Source organism: Diadema antillarum, unplaced genomic scaffold (genome assembly GCF_040938485.1).
Source record: "Diadema antillarum isolate AM-2024a unplaced genomic scaffold, OU_Dant_1.0 scf00000166, whole genome shotgun sequence".
Lineage (NCBI taxonomy): Eukaryota > Metazoa > Echinodermata > Echinoidea > Diadematoida > Diadematidae > Diadema > Diadema antillarum.
In genome coordinates, this window is record NW_027271055.1 from 539,115 (window position 1) to 559,874 (window position 20,760).

General features: G+C 39.2%; 2 protein-coding genes across 2 annotated transcripts in view; one reads left to right on the forward strand and one right to left on the reverse strand.

Annotated features, from left to right (window-relative positions):
* LOC139722485 (CCR4-NOT transcription complex subunit 3-like) overlaps window positions 1-3,278 on the reverse strand; it is a 29,006-nt gene extending 25,728 nt beyond the window's left edge. The window contains exon 1 of the mRNA XM_071633775.1: window positions 3,135-3,278. Within this exon, the coding sequence (XP_071489876.1) occupies window positions 3,135-3,159 (25 nt within the window). The 5' untranslated portion in view covers window positions 3,160-3,278. The remainder of the gene's footprint in view (window positions 1-3,134) is intronic.
* A 318-nt stretch (window positions 3,279-3,596) lies between these two features.
* The window catches only part of LOC139722486 (centrosomal protein of 131 kDa-like), a 32,764-nt gene continuing 15,600 nt past the window's right edge, over window positions 3,597-20,760 (forward strand). The window contains exons 1-8 of the mRNA XM_071633776.1: window positions 3,597-3,749; window positions 6,288-6,550; window positions 7,227-7,299; window positions 14,322-14,406; window positions 14,998-15,100; window positions 16,077-16,796; window positions 17,927-18,214; window positions 20,167-20,362. Of these exons, the coding sequence (XP_071489877.1) occupies window positions 6,311-6,550; window positions 7,227-7,299; window positions 14,322-14,406; window positions 14,998-15,100; window positions 16,077-16,796; window positions 17,927-18,214; window positions 20,167-20,362 (1,705 nt within the window). The 5' untranslated portion in view covers window positions 3,597-3,749; window positions 6,288-6,310. The remainder of the gene's footprint in view (window positions 3,750-6,287; window positions 6,551-7,226; window positions 7,300-14,321; window positions 14,407-14,997; window positions 15,101-16,076; window positions 16,797-17,926; window positions 18,215-20,166; window positions 20,363-20,760) is intronic.

Genomic DNA, 20,760 nt, shown 5'->3' on the forward strand with positions numbered 1-20,760 from the left:
ACCAGCAGCCCCAACGTACAACGTACAGTGTTGGGGCTGCGCCGTTTTGGCATCGATATTTTAATGTTGTACCAAACGGGTGCCGTTCCGGCGCTGTATTTCCTTAATTTTTCAACAAAAACTACTGGGAATACTTACATGGGTCGACTAAACCTAAATGATTCACATCGGCGACTGTTTGATGCATTTCATTGCTTATGATGCAGAAAATGCTGTCTTATAAGGCAAATATCTTCAGCTCACCGATGCTCACTAAAACTCACAATCACTTGCACATGCGCACACAATGCATTCAGTGCAGTGCATTGACAGCTGTATTACTCGCTACATGATGCATATTCACCGTGCGATGATGCATTATTCATATCCTTTTGCGTCCGTAACGTTGACGTCATTGTTTACGCATGCGTAGATGCGTATTGATGGATATACACGTTCAAAATAGCAGCAAAGCTCTCCACTAGGGCAGACCGCCTACTCCTAAAAACTGTGGAAAATTATGCAGTTTCCAGATAAATTGGTGAGAAGGACCAAGGCAGTGGGGTAGTGTATATTTCATTTTATATTGTCACTGTGTTTATGATGGACATTTAGCCATGGTTTATTTGTGAAGTTGCCGTATATGCGGCAATAGGGAGTTGTTCGTGATTCTCACTTGAACGAAACTGCGGGGTAGCCGCCAGGACCCCGCCGCAGTCTCCGGGGCTAGCTGTCCCCCTGCTATAGTAACACCTCATCACTTGCCGTACATGTACTTGCATAAACTAACAACGGTAGTGTAGAGAGGCATGGCAAAATTAATGGGAAGGGGTAGGGGGACAAACCGAAGTCCCCCCGAAGAAATCGCCCTATGACAGGGCTCGACACTAACTTTTTTGTTTGGTGGCCTGATGGGGCCACCAAAATCCTCAATTTCAAATTTTTGGTGGCCCGAGAGAAAAATTTGGTGCCCCCCCCCCCCAAAAAAAACAATAAAAAACATTAAAAGTCCTGTTTTTTTTTTTAATGAGTCAAATATCTAAATTTTATCCAGTCATAGTAAGAATTGGAAGTTGGACATAACTCTACTCATAAATAAACCTCAACAAACTCGCAACACTCACTCTCAGGCACTCATTCAGTCCTTTTCATCCATCCTTTAAACAAATATAACTGCTAATTTCCGGCACAAAAAGTTACGAATTAATTGACGTACTTTTCAAAAAAAAAACAAAAATGGTGGCCCGAGGCGGGCCACCAAATTTACCCTTTTTTAAAATTTGGTGGCCCGACTTTCAATTTTGGTGGTCCCGGGCCACCGGGCCACCGTTAGTGTCGAGCCCTGCCTATGATGACTATCTTCAGTTTCAATGATAGCCAACATACAACACACAAAACTGTTCTGTAGTGATTCCTAGAGAAAATCTCCATTGGTCATGTGCAGGTAGGTACAGGTATTCCCAGCAGTTATAAAATGCAAGCAGTGCAGGTGTATAGGGCCAGAGGTGCACTACTACCCAGTGAACAGTTAGCCACCACACACCTACTGAGCTAGACCCCTCGCCCAGCTAGAAAACTGTTCAAAATTTCTACATTCTAGCACAAATTTTACGTTAGGCTCATGTGGAGTTAGAAAATGGTATAAATATATCATTCCATATGTAGTGAGCCCTTGCGCAATATCTATGGAGCAAAATTTGAATTTCTAACAGCAAAGCCTGACCATTACAGCTGTATGCATTACTGTAAAAGTGGAAATTTTCGCTGTGTTGAAATTTTCGCTCATTTCGCGCATTTTCGCCCAACCAGAAGCTAGCGTGAAAATAAAAGCACACAAATATTTTTGCTTGCCATATGTTCCAGTAGTTGATGTCTTGATTCCAAGGAATTTAAGACACACGAAACTCTTCTTAACTGGCCGAGCATGAAAAATTAGTCGCGCGAAAATATCCACTTTTACAGCAATTCAAAATATATCGCAACAGCTTTGACCAAAGACACTTACTACAAAAATGGAAGTGCTCTGTATAACGAGGGCAGCATGTGCGTTAAAAAGAGCCGGACAAACCTATGTGTACTGTTCTGTAGAGATAAGTGCTTGTACCGCTGCATGCAAGGCGGCCATTTTGACAACCCTTTCGATCGCAATGGAAGCAACCTCTTGCAAGCGAGAAGCAACAATCGTGCAAAATCGTGGTCTACACTGTGCAGAAAAATGTGAATTCAGTGTGCATACGATATCTAAATTTTCGTTTTTGGTTAGTTGTAAATTGTGTAGATTTCTAGTTCTACATGTCAATTTAATCGATAACACCAATAGGAAGCTAAATTGCAAATTTATCAAGATAGTAAATAGACCCTACAGCTCTAGAAATGGGTCTGAGTAATTAGTAACAAACGCAATTTGATGAATTCAAAATCTACTTTGATGGGATTTGTCAATTGGAATAGGGTTGGAACCTACTGTATGTTTCAGATCATATGATTGCTACAGCCCTGTCGCAACTTCTGTGCTGGAACAGGGTTGTAATACCCACCACGCGCACGCTACCTTTGTCTAAAATGTTTTGTTACCTTACTTAAACTTATGCATGGATACGCGGATGGATGCACACACGCACATTTGGAAAGTGACGACAGGGAATTCTGCAGTTAAGCCAATATTTCTATTAGAAATTTAGCTTATGAACAGCCATTTTGCACTTCTGCACTTGGACCATGTCTGCCGCTGCATGCTGTGATCTGGTGATGGTTCCAGAAACAAGAGAAAGAATGAATTTGGCGGTGGGTCCTAAAAAAAAAAGAAGAAGAGAAATTTGTAAAACTTTGTAAAATTTAACTAGACTAGATTGCGACAATGAAATATTACAGAATTCCTCTACATTATCTTTGTTTCAGGAGAATATATTACACACTTAAATCTACAACTTATATATTATTGGTAAACAAGCAACATTCAGGGTTTCTAACTTCTGCCCATTCACTCAACACACTCTCATGCACACACTAGCCCCTGCTGTATGCTCCTGGTCATGGTCTGTGTGTGCAGTGCAGTGCGAAATACAATAACCTACGCACCACCTCGAGATGCTAAATTCATTCAGCATTCAGGGTTCGATAAAAATTGAAAAGCTGCCTCGCGTCTTTCATCTCACCTTGAAGTTTCCTTTTGTCACCCATTTTAAACCTCTATTTATGCACTTGAGCTGAATGAGACATAGAGAGGAACGGATATCCCAGGGCAGAAGATAGTGACTTTCCAGGAACCTTCTTCGTTTACACTCTGTCCCGATACACACAAAATATAGCCCCCTTTCTCAATATGGCTGCCCGCTGCATTTACATCTTTCAGATTTGTATGCGTCCGCGTATTAATGTAGTTAATTATAATCTGGACAACTGGAAAGATTTTTTTGCCATAATATTACCTTAAAATTCTTCACTTTTGTTCCACTGAGTATTACATGAGGGTATTAGGCATAAAAAGGTAATAAATGTTGTCTGGGCTATTATCTGAATCTCCACATACAGGACAGTGACTTGGCGGATTGATATCGTCTACTTGCATTCATTCAATATTTTGGTCGCAGGTAGCACTTGCTGCTGCTGTTCTACTACACAGTGCAAAGGCATAGCGTCACTATCTACTGGCTGTATGGTGACACACAGGTTCACAGCGAGAGCTTTCTGTAGTCCCACATATTTACTAATCTCTAATCTCTTGGTGGGCGATTTTCACCTCTCAAGTCTCATGTTCGCTGTAATATGGTGTAAGTTGTTTATTTACTCAACTCTTCTACTTCATATATTCCATCGGAAAATATCAGTGTTCTGGTAGGAGAGAAGTAGTATCATTAGCACACTTTTAACGTCGTCGAATGCCGGTGTTCACGTTTGCTTGTATGTTCCCCTCACCAATGTACAGCACTGCAGAGCTTCGGCGGGCAGTTCCATAGGCTTCGGCTCCGGACTAGGGCCCATAGGGCTGGCTGGCTGCGAGCGACAACGACATCCAGTGCAGTGGCCGTTGCGCATTCAGCATTCAATCCATGGGCTGGCTCTTTGGCTTTGCCTTTGTCAGCTTGGCTGCGAATTTTGCTAGTCCACACCAAGCATGATGATCCCTGAAAAATTTATTCTTCATCTCTGTCAATATCACATTCATTCTGTGAAATTTTTTGATTCGAGTTTGAAATTGTCTTACAAACTTAACAAGGTTAATCTCTATTTAAGTATTAGTCTAACTTGTGTTGGTAAATATTTGTATACTATTGTATTAAAATTCTTGTCTAATGTAGGGCTTACATAAAATTTTACACCTCTTTTACTAATTAGGGCTAGAGTTGTAAATTCTTTAAATATGTCAGTCTAATATATTAAACATAATGTGACTTGAGCAGAAAAATCTGTCTGTCCGGAGCTGCGGAGGAGTCTCATATCATTAAAAAAAAAAAAAAAAAAAGATTTAATGGCGAATGGCTCTCCCATGGAGCCGGACTCAGTCTCCGCAGAACATATCCACAACGACAAGATACAGACCGATCTTTTGGTCAAAATGTGACTGTAAATTTTATCCTTCACAGTCTGACATATACATTTTACAAGTTCTTTTAAAATTTTAAGGTCGCATTAACACTCAGAAAATTGAAGACCTGAATATAAGAATGACCCAAGTCCAATTTTTTGCCAAATTTAGATTGACATGGGAAATTGTAGCTTATGCATGGGGACTCATCTTGTGTATAAACGATAAATCGTAATTACCCCCGAAGTGCCTGAAATGCATGAGTAAAATCTTATATGAATGTAAGAATGACCCAAGTCCAGGACTTGGATCATTTTTACATTCATATTATAGCACCCTCTCTCATCGCTTCTCTCATCTCATATAGCAGCCTATCCTGTAGACGTTTCTATATGATTCAAAGAACGACCCAAGTCCATATGATTCAAAGAACAACCTAAGTCCATCACACAAAATGGCCTCTCCACAATTAATGTAAATGTTAATTGTCATAATAATATTTGTTCTAATTTGTATGTACAATGTTGCCTTTCCATCACAGTTAAATAGAATATTATTGGACAAATAAAAAAGATATGAAGTTTTTTTAAGTTTACTCGAAATGGCCTTCCATGGACTGGGGTAATATATTCAGATACTCAATTACTTTGGCCTAGGGCCCTATCTGTATTTTTTTTTTCCAAACAGAGCGAAGACAGGTGCAATCAATTGAATTTATGCCTTTCCCCTTCAGATCATCAGATTTGTTGTCTAGACTGAGGGATAATCTGGCTAAACTTGAGCAATTTGAAGACTTTACATAATTATGATGCTGATGATGCAATGCAATAGGAAGTTGGCTGGAATTGGATGATGTGCTATTGGATCCTCCAGTATACAGTGTAGACACTCCTCTATACCCACAGCAGCACTTCACAATTTCTGCTGGTGTGATATCTGATACTAGGGGAGAATGAAGACACTGTTAGGCCTACTTAATTGAGATATACACTAATTTATTTGTTCAGCAAAAACCATTAGGACAAATTATTGTCAGTACTTTCCAATGGCCTGCCCTAGAAAAAAAAAAATCATCATGTATGGACTAAATGGTATATTTAATGGAATTAAATTCTAAAAAAATTTGTATTCCATGGAGCCCTGCCAAGGGAGCAGTGAATGTCTGTAAGCGACGTCAACCACATCAGTCACAATTGGTGGCATGGCACATCGTTCTGCACAAGAACTTTCCCTTTTCAAAATTTGTATTCACCTTCAGATCTCACATACAGTGTAACTGTGACCGCAGCCCAAACGCGAAGAGTGTACACAGTGGAGCACCCCACGGGGTTAGATCTCGTAGAGAAATATGTAATTTCAGCTTCCATCAAATTCTCTGTCATTACAATACTTGCAATAACTTTTAATGCAAACATTTCTTTTTTTAGATCATATTATCTCCAATATATGTGTACATTTATTTTGAAGAGCAATTGCATCGATTTCTATCAGAGTATCGTTGTTATGAGCTTCTTGTATATTTACACATGTATACTCGAGGGAGGGATGGCCTAGCAGGTGATATACTTCTCGGCTCTGTCAAATGTATTTTCGTAAAGAAAGAAAAATCTGTGTTTGCTTGCAAACAGTTTCGTTGATTATAAATATTCCTCATTAAATTTGCAGTCAATTCACCTACTGTTATCTTAAATGTGACTATTTACCACAAGTGTCCTCTAAGAGACTCCTAGACCACAGTGAGCATCAAATACATTTTCTCTCTATCTATTTCTGTCTCCCATAGGTGAGTGACTCATACTGTCAACCATGTCTCAGTCCAGGCAACTGAGCCTCAGTCTCAGCGGCTCTCAGATCTCCTCTATGAAGAAGACTGGGGCCAGTGGAGGCACCACGCCAGGCAGACCGGGGAGCAGTCGGCCCACCACGGGTAGACCCAGCACAGCCGGCAGCAGCAGGCCGAATTCGGGCAGGTCCACCGCCAGGGGGAGGTCGCCCGGGAGGGGAGAACTTGGGGCAAACGTCAGGTCGAAGCTTACAAACAGCAAGGTGAGAAACTGTACCCCCTTTTAGCTTTTTAAAATTCAAGTTGATTCTGATATTCAGATCTTGCTTATGCTGAAAGCTCTTGAAACTGTGCCATTAGACAAGTTGAAACATCTGGCCACATATGTGAATTCATTCATCTTGAATCTCCATATTGTAATTGTTTGTGATCAGAATGTTTTTTCTGACAGAAAGTCTTGATTTAGCAGACTAATCAATCCAGTGTAAACAGCTTGTTATGATAAAATGCTGATCAACAAAATGATGTTTCAGCTATAACACGTTTACTCATCCAATATGATATGGTTCAAGAAGTCAAACAGATAGGCAGGATCACTAACAAATTTATAATTTTATAAATCAGTTAGATTGATGATTAAAAAAAAATGGTAGAGATTTACTGCTATGAGACCTTGGGTTTACCAAGTGCCAGATTTCACATGACATATTCTGGGCTTTTGACAATGTACATTTTACTCACAAATTAAAAAATTACATACAGTATTTACAGTGATGCAATTTTAACTCTGAGTTTGTATCAGTGTTTGATTCCTTTTTTGTTTCACATTCATTGTCTAGAGTAAGCATTCCACATTGTGTGTGTGTTTTGTGTTGTGTTTTTGGTGTGCATGTGTGTTTTTTATATGTGTGTCCCTCTTTTCACATTTTGTTACTGTAGGGCACTGCAAATGGCCTAACAAGAAGTTCAAGTAGTTCCGGTATTGGCAGTTCTGACTCCAGACACAAAAGAGGTGAGAACAGACCAAATCTTGCTTCTTTCTCTCAGTGTTAAAGGGATCGTATAGTTTTGGTTGAGACCTAATTTCAAGTTTCTAACATTTTTTGGTGAGATAATGAGAAACCTCTTATGAAACATGAAAGAGCATGTAATTCTATGAGGAATTCAATGTTTATTTGGTGAAAATTGGTTTTGAAATGGCTGAGATATCCAAAAAAAGAGCAATTCTAATAAGTGTGGGACCCACACTTTATTACGATCACTTTGTTTTACTTTGTTTTTGGATGTTTCAGTCATTCCAAACCCGATTTTCATCAAGTAAACTTTGAATTCCTCTTAAAATGGTATGCTCTGTACTATATCATAAGTGTTTTCTTGGTATCTCGCAAAAATTTAAAAGCCCAATTTTCATCTCCACCAATACTGTACCATCCCTTTAAAATCTTATTCAGCATAAAAAGATAGCAAAGTCTTTGAATGGGCACTGATGAATCAAGCGTCTTGTACTAGTAGTTCAAGGGATGTGTAAAGGATTGGACCACATATATTACAAAAATTCTGATCCGCTATTCAAGCAATTAGAATGACAATACTGTGCTACCCAGCTTAATTAGAGATAAGACTCATATTCAACAGGGAAGTAAATATTATCTATGTATTTTTTCCCCTAGCTGGGAGATTAAGGGTGCGTTTATCAACTCCTTTTCTCGGCAGAAACAGGTTATCCAAACAGCTTTCAAGGAATTTTTACGAGTTGATAAACGCAAAGCTGTTTTGATAGCCCTTTAGGAAAGCCTTTTACGAAAGGGTGCGTTTATCAACTCTCCTTTCTCGGCAGAAACAGGTTATCCAAACAGCTTTCAAGGAATTTTCACGAGTTGATAAACGCAAAGCTGTTTTGAAAGCCCTTTAGGAAAGCCTTTTCGAAAGCCCGAAATTTGTGACGATCCAAACAGGTTTCCTAAACAGGTTATCAGAAACCTGTTTGTAAAAGCCTTTCGAAGTTGATAAACGCAAAGCTGTTTTGAAAGCCCTTTAGGTCGCCCTATACTGCGGTTGCGCAACCATGCGTTTCCAGTTTCTGAAAAGACGCGCGCCACGTAAAGTGCACACGAGTACGTGTACACAGGTGTATACACACAGCTGTGTGTAATGCACGCATATGCTTGGAACAAGGAGGTGTTTCTCTCACCAACAAGGTTTGAGAAATAAAGTAACAACAGTCTCATTCCCTTTGATCCCATGTCTCATGCCGCTACTCAGAAATATTTGACGTATGTGCTAAACTGGAGCTGCCTCACAGATAGGAGTAGGAAGACAATTGATTCATGTGGCATTGTATCGTGACACCTCACTCTCAAAGGAAGATATGTCTTTATGATGGTAATTGCTTTTCGCCGTCCCTTCTTAGCAAACAAGCGGCACATTAACAGTACAGGCAGTCAGGGCTTTGGAAAGGGCTCTCGAAAGGGCTATGGAAAGGGCTATGGAAAGGGCTATCGAAAGTTGATAAACGCAGCCGACGAAAACAAGCGGCACATTAATAGTACAGGGAGTGGACAGGGCTTTCGAAAGGGCTATGGAAAGGGCTTTCGAAAGGGCTATGGAAAGGGCTATCGAAAGGGCTATCGAAAGGGCTTTCGAAAGTCGTTTAAACAGGGGAAAGTTGATAAACGCAGCCTAAGACATTTCAAATTACAATGTAGTGACAATTTTAGTAGACATGTCCTCTAAGAGAGATTGTACTTACCCTGAGAACATAAAAGCTATCACAGCAAGAAGGGAGTGGAATCCAAAGCGGCAGATCCAAAAGTTATCTAGCAATACCTAATAAATCTTGAGAGAGTTTAAGTTGTCAGTCAAATATGGCCTATTGTAATGTGATGTAACACACCTTGTTGAAGGTAAAATACTGTTTTTGTCCTTTGACTGTTGTGTAATGTTACTTGCATATACCATGTACTTGCATGTACAGAAAGTCACTATAGTGGGGTGGCTTAGTGACAAATATACTGATAATCGTGACACGCCGGACAAAAGTGTCATTTTTTCCTCAGACATTTGTATATATATGAGGATCAAAATTAGGGGGTGCTCCAAGAAATCCGCTAACAGAAAAAATGAGAAAATGCCCTTAATTTGTACATAACAATAATGTCTGAATTCAAAGACTATACACAGGGCATTCGCCAGGTTTCTGTACAATGCAATGCAATGTACATGGTTGCTAGTCTTAAAATTCAGACCCATAATACGACATATTATGTGCATGTTTACAGTAATACACCATTTTTACTGGTTTTCCTATGGTAACAGGTGGTTAGTCTGTGCTGCGGACCTGAGGGAGGTGTGTTGGAATAGTCCAGTTTTCTTAAGCACCTTTTCATTAAATAATTTCATATAACTTCTGGTAAAGGATTTTTTTAGTACTGTCTACCTCCTGTAGAGAAATGGCAAAGAGTGACATGTGACTCTGGCTCAGATACTTTAAATCTTGGGCAATGACTGAGCCAGGTGTAGGACTATGTCACAGTTCATTTTTTCTCCCAGAACTACTAGTTTACCAGTAGAAGAGCTGCATATTCCATTGAGAACTTAAGGTTTTGGGTATTGCCCTACATATTTCCTAACAAATTTAACCCGTTTCCTCCAAGATTGTGTGAATTCCATAGGTTTAGCGCAGGGATTACCTGGTTCCCGTAAGCAATGTTTATAGTCCGCACCTCCCCTCTTTATATGTTTCTTATTTCTTATGGGGGGTATTCAAATGTTTAAAAAGGTTAAAAGTCTGTTTTCATAGATGAAGTTGAATTTAGACAATTTGAATATTTTTAAAAATATATTGATATTTGTAATTTCACTCATAAAGACTTAAAGCGGTTTGAATATTTTTGGTCTGATAGCTATGTATAGACATGTTATTAAAAAGTAAAAGCAATGTTTGATTGGTTCACATTATCCAAAGAGGGTGGGATGTAGTTGGCTGGTGAACAAAGTCTATGGGGAAGTTTAAAAAGTTGATAGAAATAAAACAAAATCGGCATAGAGCAGAATCTAAATCACAATATAATATGACAAAATTCCCGACCCAAAGGCGGTTGATTCTATGATGCTTTATGTCAAAATACATTCCACCCAAAATACATGTGATTGATAGGAGGAAAAAGTATAGTACATTAAAAACAATATAGTTCAACTAACCCCATTAGTCCAGCAGCATAATGAAATGATTGTTAAGTTTTATCGCCTTGTCAATTGAAGATGATGTTACATAATGGCAATTATCAAAGTCAGCTAGATCTACTAGTATATCAAGAAACCAAAAAGAAGGGGTGGGGTGGGGAGAGAAGAATGAAGTAAGTTATTAGTATCTGTAGTTTTGGTTTTCAGTATATTCATTTTAATTTCCTTAATTTCCGTTAGGTCATCATGGATTGGAGCATTTGTGTACTAGTAATCTGCCAGGAACAAACACAAGAAAAACTTAAAGGTCCTATATATACACTTTTGGGAGAGTGACTTGAAAAAATGTTCAGGATATCACATTTTATGCATAATATGTGTAGGTCTGGGGGCATTTCATGAAGCATTTTGTCCGACAAGTTGTCGGACAAATTTGCTCTCTGCCAATCAGATGCAAGGATTTCTGTAGTTTGAAACAGTTTGTCAGAAAAATATCTGACCAAACTGCTTCATGAAATGCCCCCCTGTTGTATCACAAGACATCCTACCATATACAGTTTTTGCAATCAAAGCAAACATATAAAGAGATATCAGTATTTTTCTCATTAAAGCATAAATGCGGACGGTTTAGTCTGGAAACATGTTATCATAGAAATATTGTTCACATTTTGTGTTATTAACAATACTTAACATTGATTATACAGATTCATTTTTTACAGAGGTTCTTTCTATCCGTAACTCACACTTAAGAATAATTTTTAAGCACTAATTTTGGGTTTTTGCCTTTAATTATCCACAAAAAGGAGGACTCAATGCATAAAAGGTGTATGCTTTATTTTTGGAAAATGTTGAGGAGATCAGGAAAATAATATAAATGTAGATTTTGGACCTGAAGGAGCAGTTGAAGCATTTTTAAGAAACAATGCCTTGTGGCATCGTTCTTATCATCAAAAATTGATAATGACAAACTCAAATGAAAATTGGAGGGGGGGAAGAAAAGATGAACATAATGACATGAGACAGCTTGGTAAAGATTAAACGCTAAAATAGACAATGCAGCCTCTTTTCTCAGTTCATACTTATCCAGAGTGTGTGCTTTCTTTCCAGTACCGGTATTATTATTTAGATAGGTTAGGGGAATCTCTTTGAATTGTGTGATATGTCATTTTCAAGCTTACAGTCTGCTCTTTCAGAATCTGTCCTTAAAGGACAAGTCCACCTTCATGCGCACGTGGATTCAGTGAATACAACAATATTAGTAGGACACATCACAGAAAGCTTGGAAAAAATCATACAATCCGTTCAAAAGTTATGATTTTTTTAAAGGGATTGTACAGTTATGGTTGAGACCTAATTTCAGGTTTTTAACATTTTTTGGTGAGATAATGAGAAACCTCTCGTAAAATGTGAAAGAGCATGTAATTCTATGAGGAATTCAACGTTTATTTGATGAAAATTGGTTTTGAAATGGCTGAGATATCAAAAAAGAGCGATTCTAATAAAGTGTGGGACCCACACTTTATTACGATCGCTTTGTTTTACTTTGTTTTTTCATGTTTCAGTCATTCCAAACCCGATCTTCGTCAAATAAACTTTGAATTCCTCTTAAAATGGTATGTTCTGTACTATATCATAAGTGTTTTCTTGGTATCTCGAAACAAGTTAAAAACCCAATTCTCATCTCCACCAAAACTGTACTATCCCTTTAAGGTATCTGCACAGTCGCGGCTGGATGAAAAGACTACCACAGTGTATGATGTCACATGCGCACATTCTAAGGAAAATGAAATGAGAATTTCACAAAACCATACTTTTTGAATAAAGTTCACATAGTTTCTTTGACTTGCTACTGACATATGTCAAGGGTAATATTATTCCCCCTGCCTTCTGAAAGAGAAGTCGAGTATCCTTTTGTAAGCGAAAATAATTTATGTTGAATTTTCTTTATTCATTCTTTATATCGTTGTACACATGTGACATTACAAGGTATAGTAGTCTTCTCATCCAGCCTCGACTGCATGAGCAGAAACTTCAAAAATTCATAACTTTAGAACAGATTGTCCAATTTTCCTCAAACTCTCACTGATGTGTTCTACTATTGTTGCTGCATTCACTCAACCCACATGCTATAAAGGTGACAAATCTTTGTCTGGCGACTTTTTTGTTGATCAATTATACCAACCCTGATGGAAATCTCTTCAAATTCATAAGTTCTGAAGTCTCCTTTAAGTTTAACCAAAATCTATATATGTAGTTGCCATGGCAACATACCACTTAACACTAATGAAAAGTATTTCAAACCTCTATACATCCCGTTGATCAGTTGTACCTATTCAAATGGAATCTCTTCCAAACTGGAAAATAGCCTCCTGTAACTAACTTCAATTAAAAACCCTAGTTTTGGGTTGCCATGGCAACGCACAAATCAACAATTATATTTGACCCCTGGTTTATACTCTTGGTACCTTCTATACAACGTTCATATCAAATTTTGTGAAAATTGAATCTTCCTACCTGGAGAAATAAACAAAAACATGATTTTTAGAAAAAGTTCATTGACCTTTGACCTTTGACCTTTGGAAAATTCACCCCAAATTCAATCAAAATATTTTACTTGTTCTCAATATTCTTCCTGCCAAGTTTTATCCAGATTGGATATTCCTGACCTGAGAAATAGCCCAAAAACCTATTTCACAAATAAAGGTCATTGACCTTTGACCTCTGACCTCCTTCCCAGCATCAATTTTCTTGGAGCACCCTATTTTTTGAGAAGGTACATCATGAAGTACCTTTGGTGAAAAAATCATGCTTTTGTCCGCCGTGTCACGATAATTTCACTAAGCCACCCCACTACTATGGGAATCTCCTGTTTTGAAAGTTACGTTTCTCTCATGATTCTGCATAGCATACATGTCTATAACAAGGGCTTCACAGTCTTACGCATGCTTACAAATGATCAACTCCTGTACAAAGATTTGACTGAACTTCATCTTTGGGTCTAGATGCACATACATCTAACTATTTAAAGCAATTGAGCAGTTCCAGGCAAGAAATGTTAAATAAATGTTAGAGCTATGTTATTTTAAATGCTAAATCTTCTTCAATGTCACCTTCTCTTTGTTGTAGAAAAACAGAGATGAATGATAATTTACAATACAGTGCACTCCCGTTATAACAAACACGGTTATAACGAAATTTCGTTATTAACAAAGTAAATCTTCTGGTCCCAAAATTATCACCATTAAAGTCTATTGTAAAAAATTCGCTTATAACGAACACGGTTATAGCGAAATTTCCATTATAACGAAGTCTTTTCCAAGCGCCACAGACAAAGAAAAAGAAAAGAAATGTGCTCCGATATAACAAAATTTGCGAATTGCTTTCGAAAATACCTAGCGGAACAAGTATTTATAGCGTCTCTGCATGGGTGAATGCTTCACACCACTGTGTGTTCGCTCTTTGTGTCACGCACAGTTTCTGAGGGGAACTTGCGTTTATTGTTGTGATACAGTAATCCCATCACATTTCCTAGCTTTCCGGTGCATGATGAGTATTCAGCATACGGAATATGACATATATTCGTGGTTTCCTTGTTTTCGTTATATATTGTATTTGTTCGGTTAACGAAATTTCGTTACAACGAAAGAAAACTGCCGGTCCCGAGCATTTCGTTATAACGGGAGTGCACTGTACTGAAAGCAACACTCAAAGGTTAAAGAATAAATATTGTTATTAGGATGCACATGCATTGACAAATATTTATTTTCCTATGATCATGATGTTCTATCATGTTCCATCAAGTATTATTCGTATTTACTTTGTCACTCTTTTCTAAACGCCTCTCCACTGAAGCTGGGAGTTACAATGCAGAGGCAACAGCTCGCAGTAATACAACAGATGAATCAGACTCCGTTCTTCAAGCCATGGAAAATCCACCGTAAGCTCACGTACACTGTTATCTGTTGCGGCCATAATTTGTAAGCATGCTGACACACGGACACACACATACATACAATTGTATAATTATTTTGTGCTCGAATGTTGAGTGCAGAATTGTGTGGCAGTGCAGTATATGTCATTAACCACGATATTGTCATGTCAACATTTTCAATGAGAATGTTACTGTAATCATTCAAGTTCAAGGTTTCATACCATCATCTTTTTTAAAAAACATCAAAATGAGCTTGTTGTTTATTCATTCAAATTAGAAGGTTACTATAATCATTATAGTTTAAGGTTTCAAACCATCGTTTTTATCAAAATTACCTTGTCGTGTATTCATGACAGAAAATCAAGTGGCTAAATATCCTAAGCTGAATTTTCTATGAATAATCATCTACTTGTATCATTCAGGTTCTATAGTAATTGCTTTACTACCAAAAATATACAACTCTTGGAGTATAAACCTAGCAATTAAAGATTGTAATAAGTTGACTCAGTGTAATTGCATACAATATGTACTTCTGTTGAAGAGAAAACAATGTATTTCCATCTACTAAATCCAGTATGTACGATTTGATTTGAATAGCTCCTCTGACTTCCTGGCTCTGTTTGACACTGATCATCAACCGGTCATCAAGAACAGATCTGGAGGAAAGTCGAGGAAAACACAGAAGAAAACTCAGGAAACAGTGAGTTCTGTTTCTTTTTCTTTTAATTACCAGTATTTATATTTTTTGTACAAAGTGGGATTACCAGGAAAAGAAGAAAACGTGACCACTTTGCCTGATGTCGAGATTGCTGTCCTGATGTCCACATTCTAACATTTGCTGTATTTTCATGTTGTGCATTTTGTGAATATTGATAATGAAATATTTATGGTGGTGAGGATAGCTGATGGTGATAATGATGGAATCGGGACTTGAATTTTTACTTTTTCATAACAGGATTTCAGTATAAACGTGTGGGTTATACAGTAGCTGGAGTGCACTGTGCCATATTGACCATGACACTGTTTGGGTGTTTGTTTATTTGTCTATTGTATCCCCTGAACAGAGTTCGGAGGATACTAGCGATTTGGCCTCGTTTGCGCCGCGTCCGCCTATTTTAGGCAATAACTTAATTGTTACTGGATTTTTTAATACTCAGACTTGCTAAACAGGTGTATGGGTGGTCATTCAACATGAAGGACACAACAGTTTGTGATGACGGTGCCCTCAGTGTTCTGACTTGGAGGCCATGTCACATTTCTTGTATATGCTCTATAAGCCGCATTTCTTGTCGGATTCCATTCAAACTTGCTATGGAGGTTTATGGGGAGTTATTCTAGGTAACAAAAGTTTTCATTGCCAGCGCTCTCATTGTTCAAACTTTTATAGGATGACATGTCATATTCCTTGTATGTGCTATATATACTAGCCTCATTTCTCGTTGGATTTTATTGTATCCTGCGACAGTTGCCATATTATACAACATTCTGGCCTAATAAGTAATCCAGATGGGGTATGGGAGATGGGTTCGGGGAATACATGTGCTCGATTGCTAGTGCTCTAGTTCATTTGTGGTTTGGTTTCTTCTCTGGACTACACTCATCGAACCAATATTAAATTCTGCACATTGTTGGAAGCAATAGGTTGGTAATGATGTCTCTTTGTTTGTGTTCTGCAGGTGCCAGGCCGAGCTTTTGCAATCCCCATCAGTGCCAGAACCACGAGCACTCTGGACTCGTATCGTCTGAACAGCTCGCGATCAGCTGCAAGCGAGGTGGCTGACGAGAACCAGGCAGCTGTGCCATCGTCCCCGCTGCGGTCCCTCACGCAGCAGCTGGAAAAGGACATCGACTCCAACCACATCGCCCGCAACTCGTACCGTCAGCCGGAGACGGACTACACCGGTCTTGCGCTCAGGAATGGGACCGTCTCAATGCGGGATGGTTCGGACAAGAATATCCGGCCCCCCAGCCCCAATAAGACGGGCAAGAATGAATTCAATTTGAACGATGATTCGAGGCTCCACGCTGCGACCGCTGGAAGTGCACCAAGGCATAGCCCAGTTCCTCCTCAGACACCAACCTACAATACTACTTACAGTGCCCCCAAGGCTCTGGCAAGGACTAACTCGTCGTCGGACCACCCCGTGGCAGAGGAGTACATCGAGTCTGTCAATGCGGCTGCCGGTAAGATTCAGAAGTGGTACAGGGGCCACCTTGAGGGCAGGCAGAAAGAGGGAGAGGATGAAATAAGGAAGATCTTGAGTCAGAAGCGCAAGGAGAGGTCAGAGCTGCTGCAGAAGGAACAGGAATCGGAGAGGACCAAGGAGCAGCAGGAGAAGGACCGTAGACGGATACGAGAGGAAAAGCTGCGGCAAGCAAGACAAGCTGCAATCCAGGTAAAAGCCATTCATTTTCTCTTTGAAAAGAAAGCTGTGCTGCTCTGATGGTTGACAATAAAGTATCAAAAATATAATGTAACTGTAACTTTGAATGCGTTGTAGTGGTAAGTACATGCAGAACTTTCTGACTGGCTATAAATCTAGTGGCAAATTTCCAGTGAGAGATTTGCTGTTGTACATACTGTATACGCTATATATTTGGCGGGGGTTTTATTTTCGCGAATTTCGCGAGTCGGGAGCTATTCGCGAAATTAACAACACGCGAAAATATTACCTTCCAAAATGAATCCCTTGCCTTGATGATACAAACATCACGGCTTACCGAACAGACCATGCCGGCTGAGCACGTTCACGTCTACTTACGAATACTGCAGAGAGCCAATCCATTATCGCAAGGGGACCACTCGTCAGAAATCTAGCGCGATGGACTTAACCACTTCAAAATGTTGATTTCTAACTTACTAGTTCGCAGAGTTTGGTAAGTTTTTTTCATGCAGTGTATAACTAGTATCATTCTTATTTGCTAGTAAGTTGAAAATTCACACTTTCTTTGCCACTTCATAATTTCTCTGGTCCCCCAATCGCGAATTTAACCACTCGCGAAAATGTGTGACAGTGGCAATTCGCGAAAATTTATGTACGCGAAAATTATAGCGTATACGTAATTGAAATGCCCACAATGACAACAGATGTGTGTTTGTTGTATTTGATACTGTCAAGAAATTCAAATGTTTTGATTACCAGGGATGGCCAATATTCAAACAGATGTGTGACCCAGTATTGCTAGTTGCTGGTATTTTGTCCTCCAACTGTTTTATTCTCTGTTTGTTTTAGTCACAAAAAGTCACTAGTTCATTTGGCAGCATTGATGAATGCCATTTCTGGACACAAGATTGTCCTTAAGTCATTTTTTTTGTGTTGCTCTCATTCAAAGAAGTCAGAGATGCCAACTGTTACTCTTATTTTTTTCTTGCAGTATTTTTGTATTCCCCCCCCCCCATTACCCCAGGTTTCATGTAAAATGCTGTGTTTCCCAAAGTGTACACATGAATGCCTAGTGCAGGAGAGGTAAAAATTATTCATTAATATGTGCTGAAGGAAATGCTGTAATATTTCTTGATAAATAGGACCTGCAGAGATCAAGAGAAGAGAAGAAGCGAGAAATCAAGGAGAAGGCGGAAGAAGAGCTGAGATACCTAAAAGCAAGTGGCAAAGTCGGCAAGAAACCAAGCAATAGAAAAGGAGCTGTGAAGAAACAATCAACAGGCTCTGGTCCAAGCCCCGCACAGGACACTACAAGAAAATCAGCAAGTGGGACTACAAATAGCCCCAACCAGTCAAGGCCGGGATCAAGTGCACAACAGAGGCCGGGAACTGCAAGCAGTGTGGGGAGAAAAGTAGATGAGATTTTTGAAGTGAGCGCATCGATTTGGTGAAGTTTTTTCCATTTTAGATTTTCAACCGACAGTCCCTGTAGAATGATATCATGACATTGCGTTTACAGCATTTTCTTGTATATTTCTTAGTGACCCTGCGTTTGTCCAAGTTATAATTTTCTATGCTTGGGGTTGAGGGTGTGCAAATGCACTTATCTGTCCCTAACACTGCCTAAACATCTATCTGCCACAAAGGACTATGCTATCAAGTACAGTGTAATGTAATTAATGACAAAACTCATATTATTCATAATATTCATAATATGTGAAGGGCAATGTTCATGTTGTAATGCGGGCAAATGTCCACCAAAAGTAATGCTGTGTGGTAGACCAGGTAAGTCTGCAAAATCATTACTATCTCACTAGCTAAATGTCTTCCACTTTTTAGATTGTCCATGGTTGTCTGTGGTAATTACAACATTTGAGAAGGGAAACAGGCATTTCTGATTTATAAGCGCTTTTTGCAAATATATAGGACCACAGAGTTCGAAAGTATTTGGGATTTTGTTTTTCAGTTTGTTTCTGCAAGATGATCACTGTCATCATGATCTTTGCTGCTATCTCCTTATAGGCAGCCTGAATGTGTTTCTCAGTGGACCCACTTCTGGAGCTAGATGTGGGATTAGGGGGTGTGACTGACACAGACAGGCTGGTTGGCAGGAATGGGCGTATAGCTTTTGTTGTGATAGTTTTGCCTTGTATGAATTGCCAGAAGAACACAAGCAAATGAACAAGAAAATACTTTGATGAGGAGATATTTCTCAGTGCTTCTTGCCAGGTTTCTTTTTTATGCCTCCGCAACGAAGTGGCCGGAGGCATTATGTTTTCGGGTCGTCCGTCCGTCTGTCCGTCCGTCCGTACGTCCGTACGTCCGTACGTCCGTACGTCCATACGTCCGTACGTCTGTACGTCCGTCCGTACGTCCGTCCGTCCCGTTTTGTTTTTGTCGATATCTCAAGAACCGTGTGGTGGTTTTACATCAAACTTGGTATGAGGGTATATCCTTGGGGGATAATACTTTGTGTGGATTTTAGGGTCACAGGGTCAAAGGTCAAAGGTCACAGGTTATTTTGTGCAAAAAAAATGTGAAATTTCATGTTTTTCTCCATATCTCGCAAATGGTTCAAGGTATCTTCATTGAACTTAGTATATATGCTTGTACCGATGGGCAGTGATTATCTAGGGAAGTTGGGGGTCATGGGTCAAAGGTCAGGGGGGTCAAAGGTCAAGGTCAACTCCTAAAAATATCACTACTTTCCTTAAAATGCAATATGTCTGAAGGTTTTTTTTTTAAAATTGGTGTATGGCATGTAATACCCAATATATATTTTGGGGGAAGTTTCTTGCCAAAAGGTCAAAGGTCAAAAGGTAAAAGGTCAAGTGAAAGTGCTAAATTGCACTTTTTCCTCCATATCTCGAAAGTAACTCAAGGTATCATCATGAAACTTACATATTTATGCATGTTCAACCTAACAGTGATTCTCTTTGGAACTGTGAGGTCAAAGGTCAAAGGCCAGGTTTAGATAATGCTATTTTCCCATTTGATACTGAAATTATACTTTTTCTCAATACCTTGAAAATTACTCAATACATAAACTTATAAAAGGGTCAAAAGTCAAGTAAAAATCATAAGTTCCCCCAAATACCTGCACTCTGACATTTTAATCATTCATCCAATTGAACCTAGTTCTAGGAAAGTGAACATTCAGCACATTTGTGGCAAACCTGTCATTTTAATATTTTGCCAATTGTGTGAAACTGTCATCACACATTGTCAAGACATTGTACTATAGACCTATTAGGAGAACCATGCATTATGGCGGAGGCATATCAGTAGCCGTAGCGATATATCTAGTTTCTTCTTCTTCTTTATTCCATAGGTGTTAGTTGATAATAGTTATGATGAATATCATGTGGTCATTTCATAACAGAGTGAGCCAGCAACTCATCGGACAGGTGGTACAGACAATGGCTACACGGGTGACACGGACAGTGAGGTCCAGCAGGACACCACCAGCAACACCCACACCAAGACCACCTTGAATGACCTCCTGGACACCCTGAAGCTCCTTGAGGAACCGGTCAATATACCGAGCCCGACCGAGAAGAAGAAAGGACCGGCATGGCGTAAGGCGACAACATTCTTTTGTGAATTAGCTGCAATTAGTACCTCCCTCTGAAAGGGGTGCTCTCAAAATTTGAAGAAAAAAAATTCATGAAATGTTGTTTTGTTTGATGAACAGAGCAAGCCCATCCGGCTTGAATGCACTAATTAGCCAGATATTACCTCATTGACCCAATAGTAACATGGCCTCCCCTTCAGCGAATCGAAAAAATAGCGTGCCTCCGCGTTCAATGATCCTATGTCATTGCTGTGATACATGCTTGCAGCAACACTTGTTTTACATAGCCTGGCAAAGACTAGCGAGTCTTGCAGCTGAAATGTTGTAATCCTCTCATTTGCCATGCATCATGAGACAGTGAATTAACTTGACTATCTTTCATCTACTCACTATGATGATTAA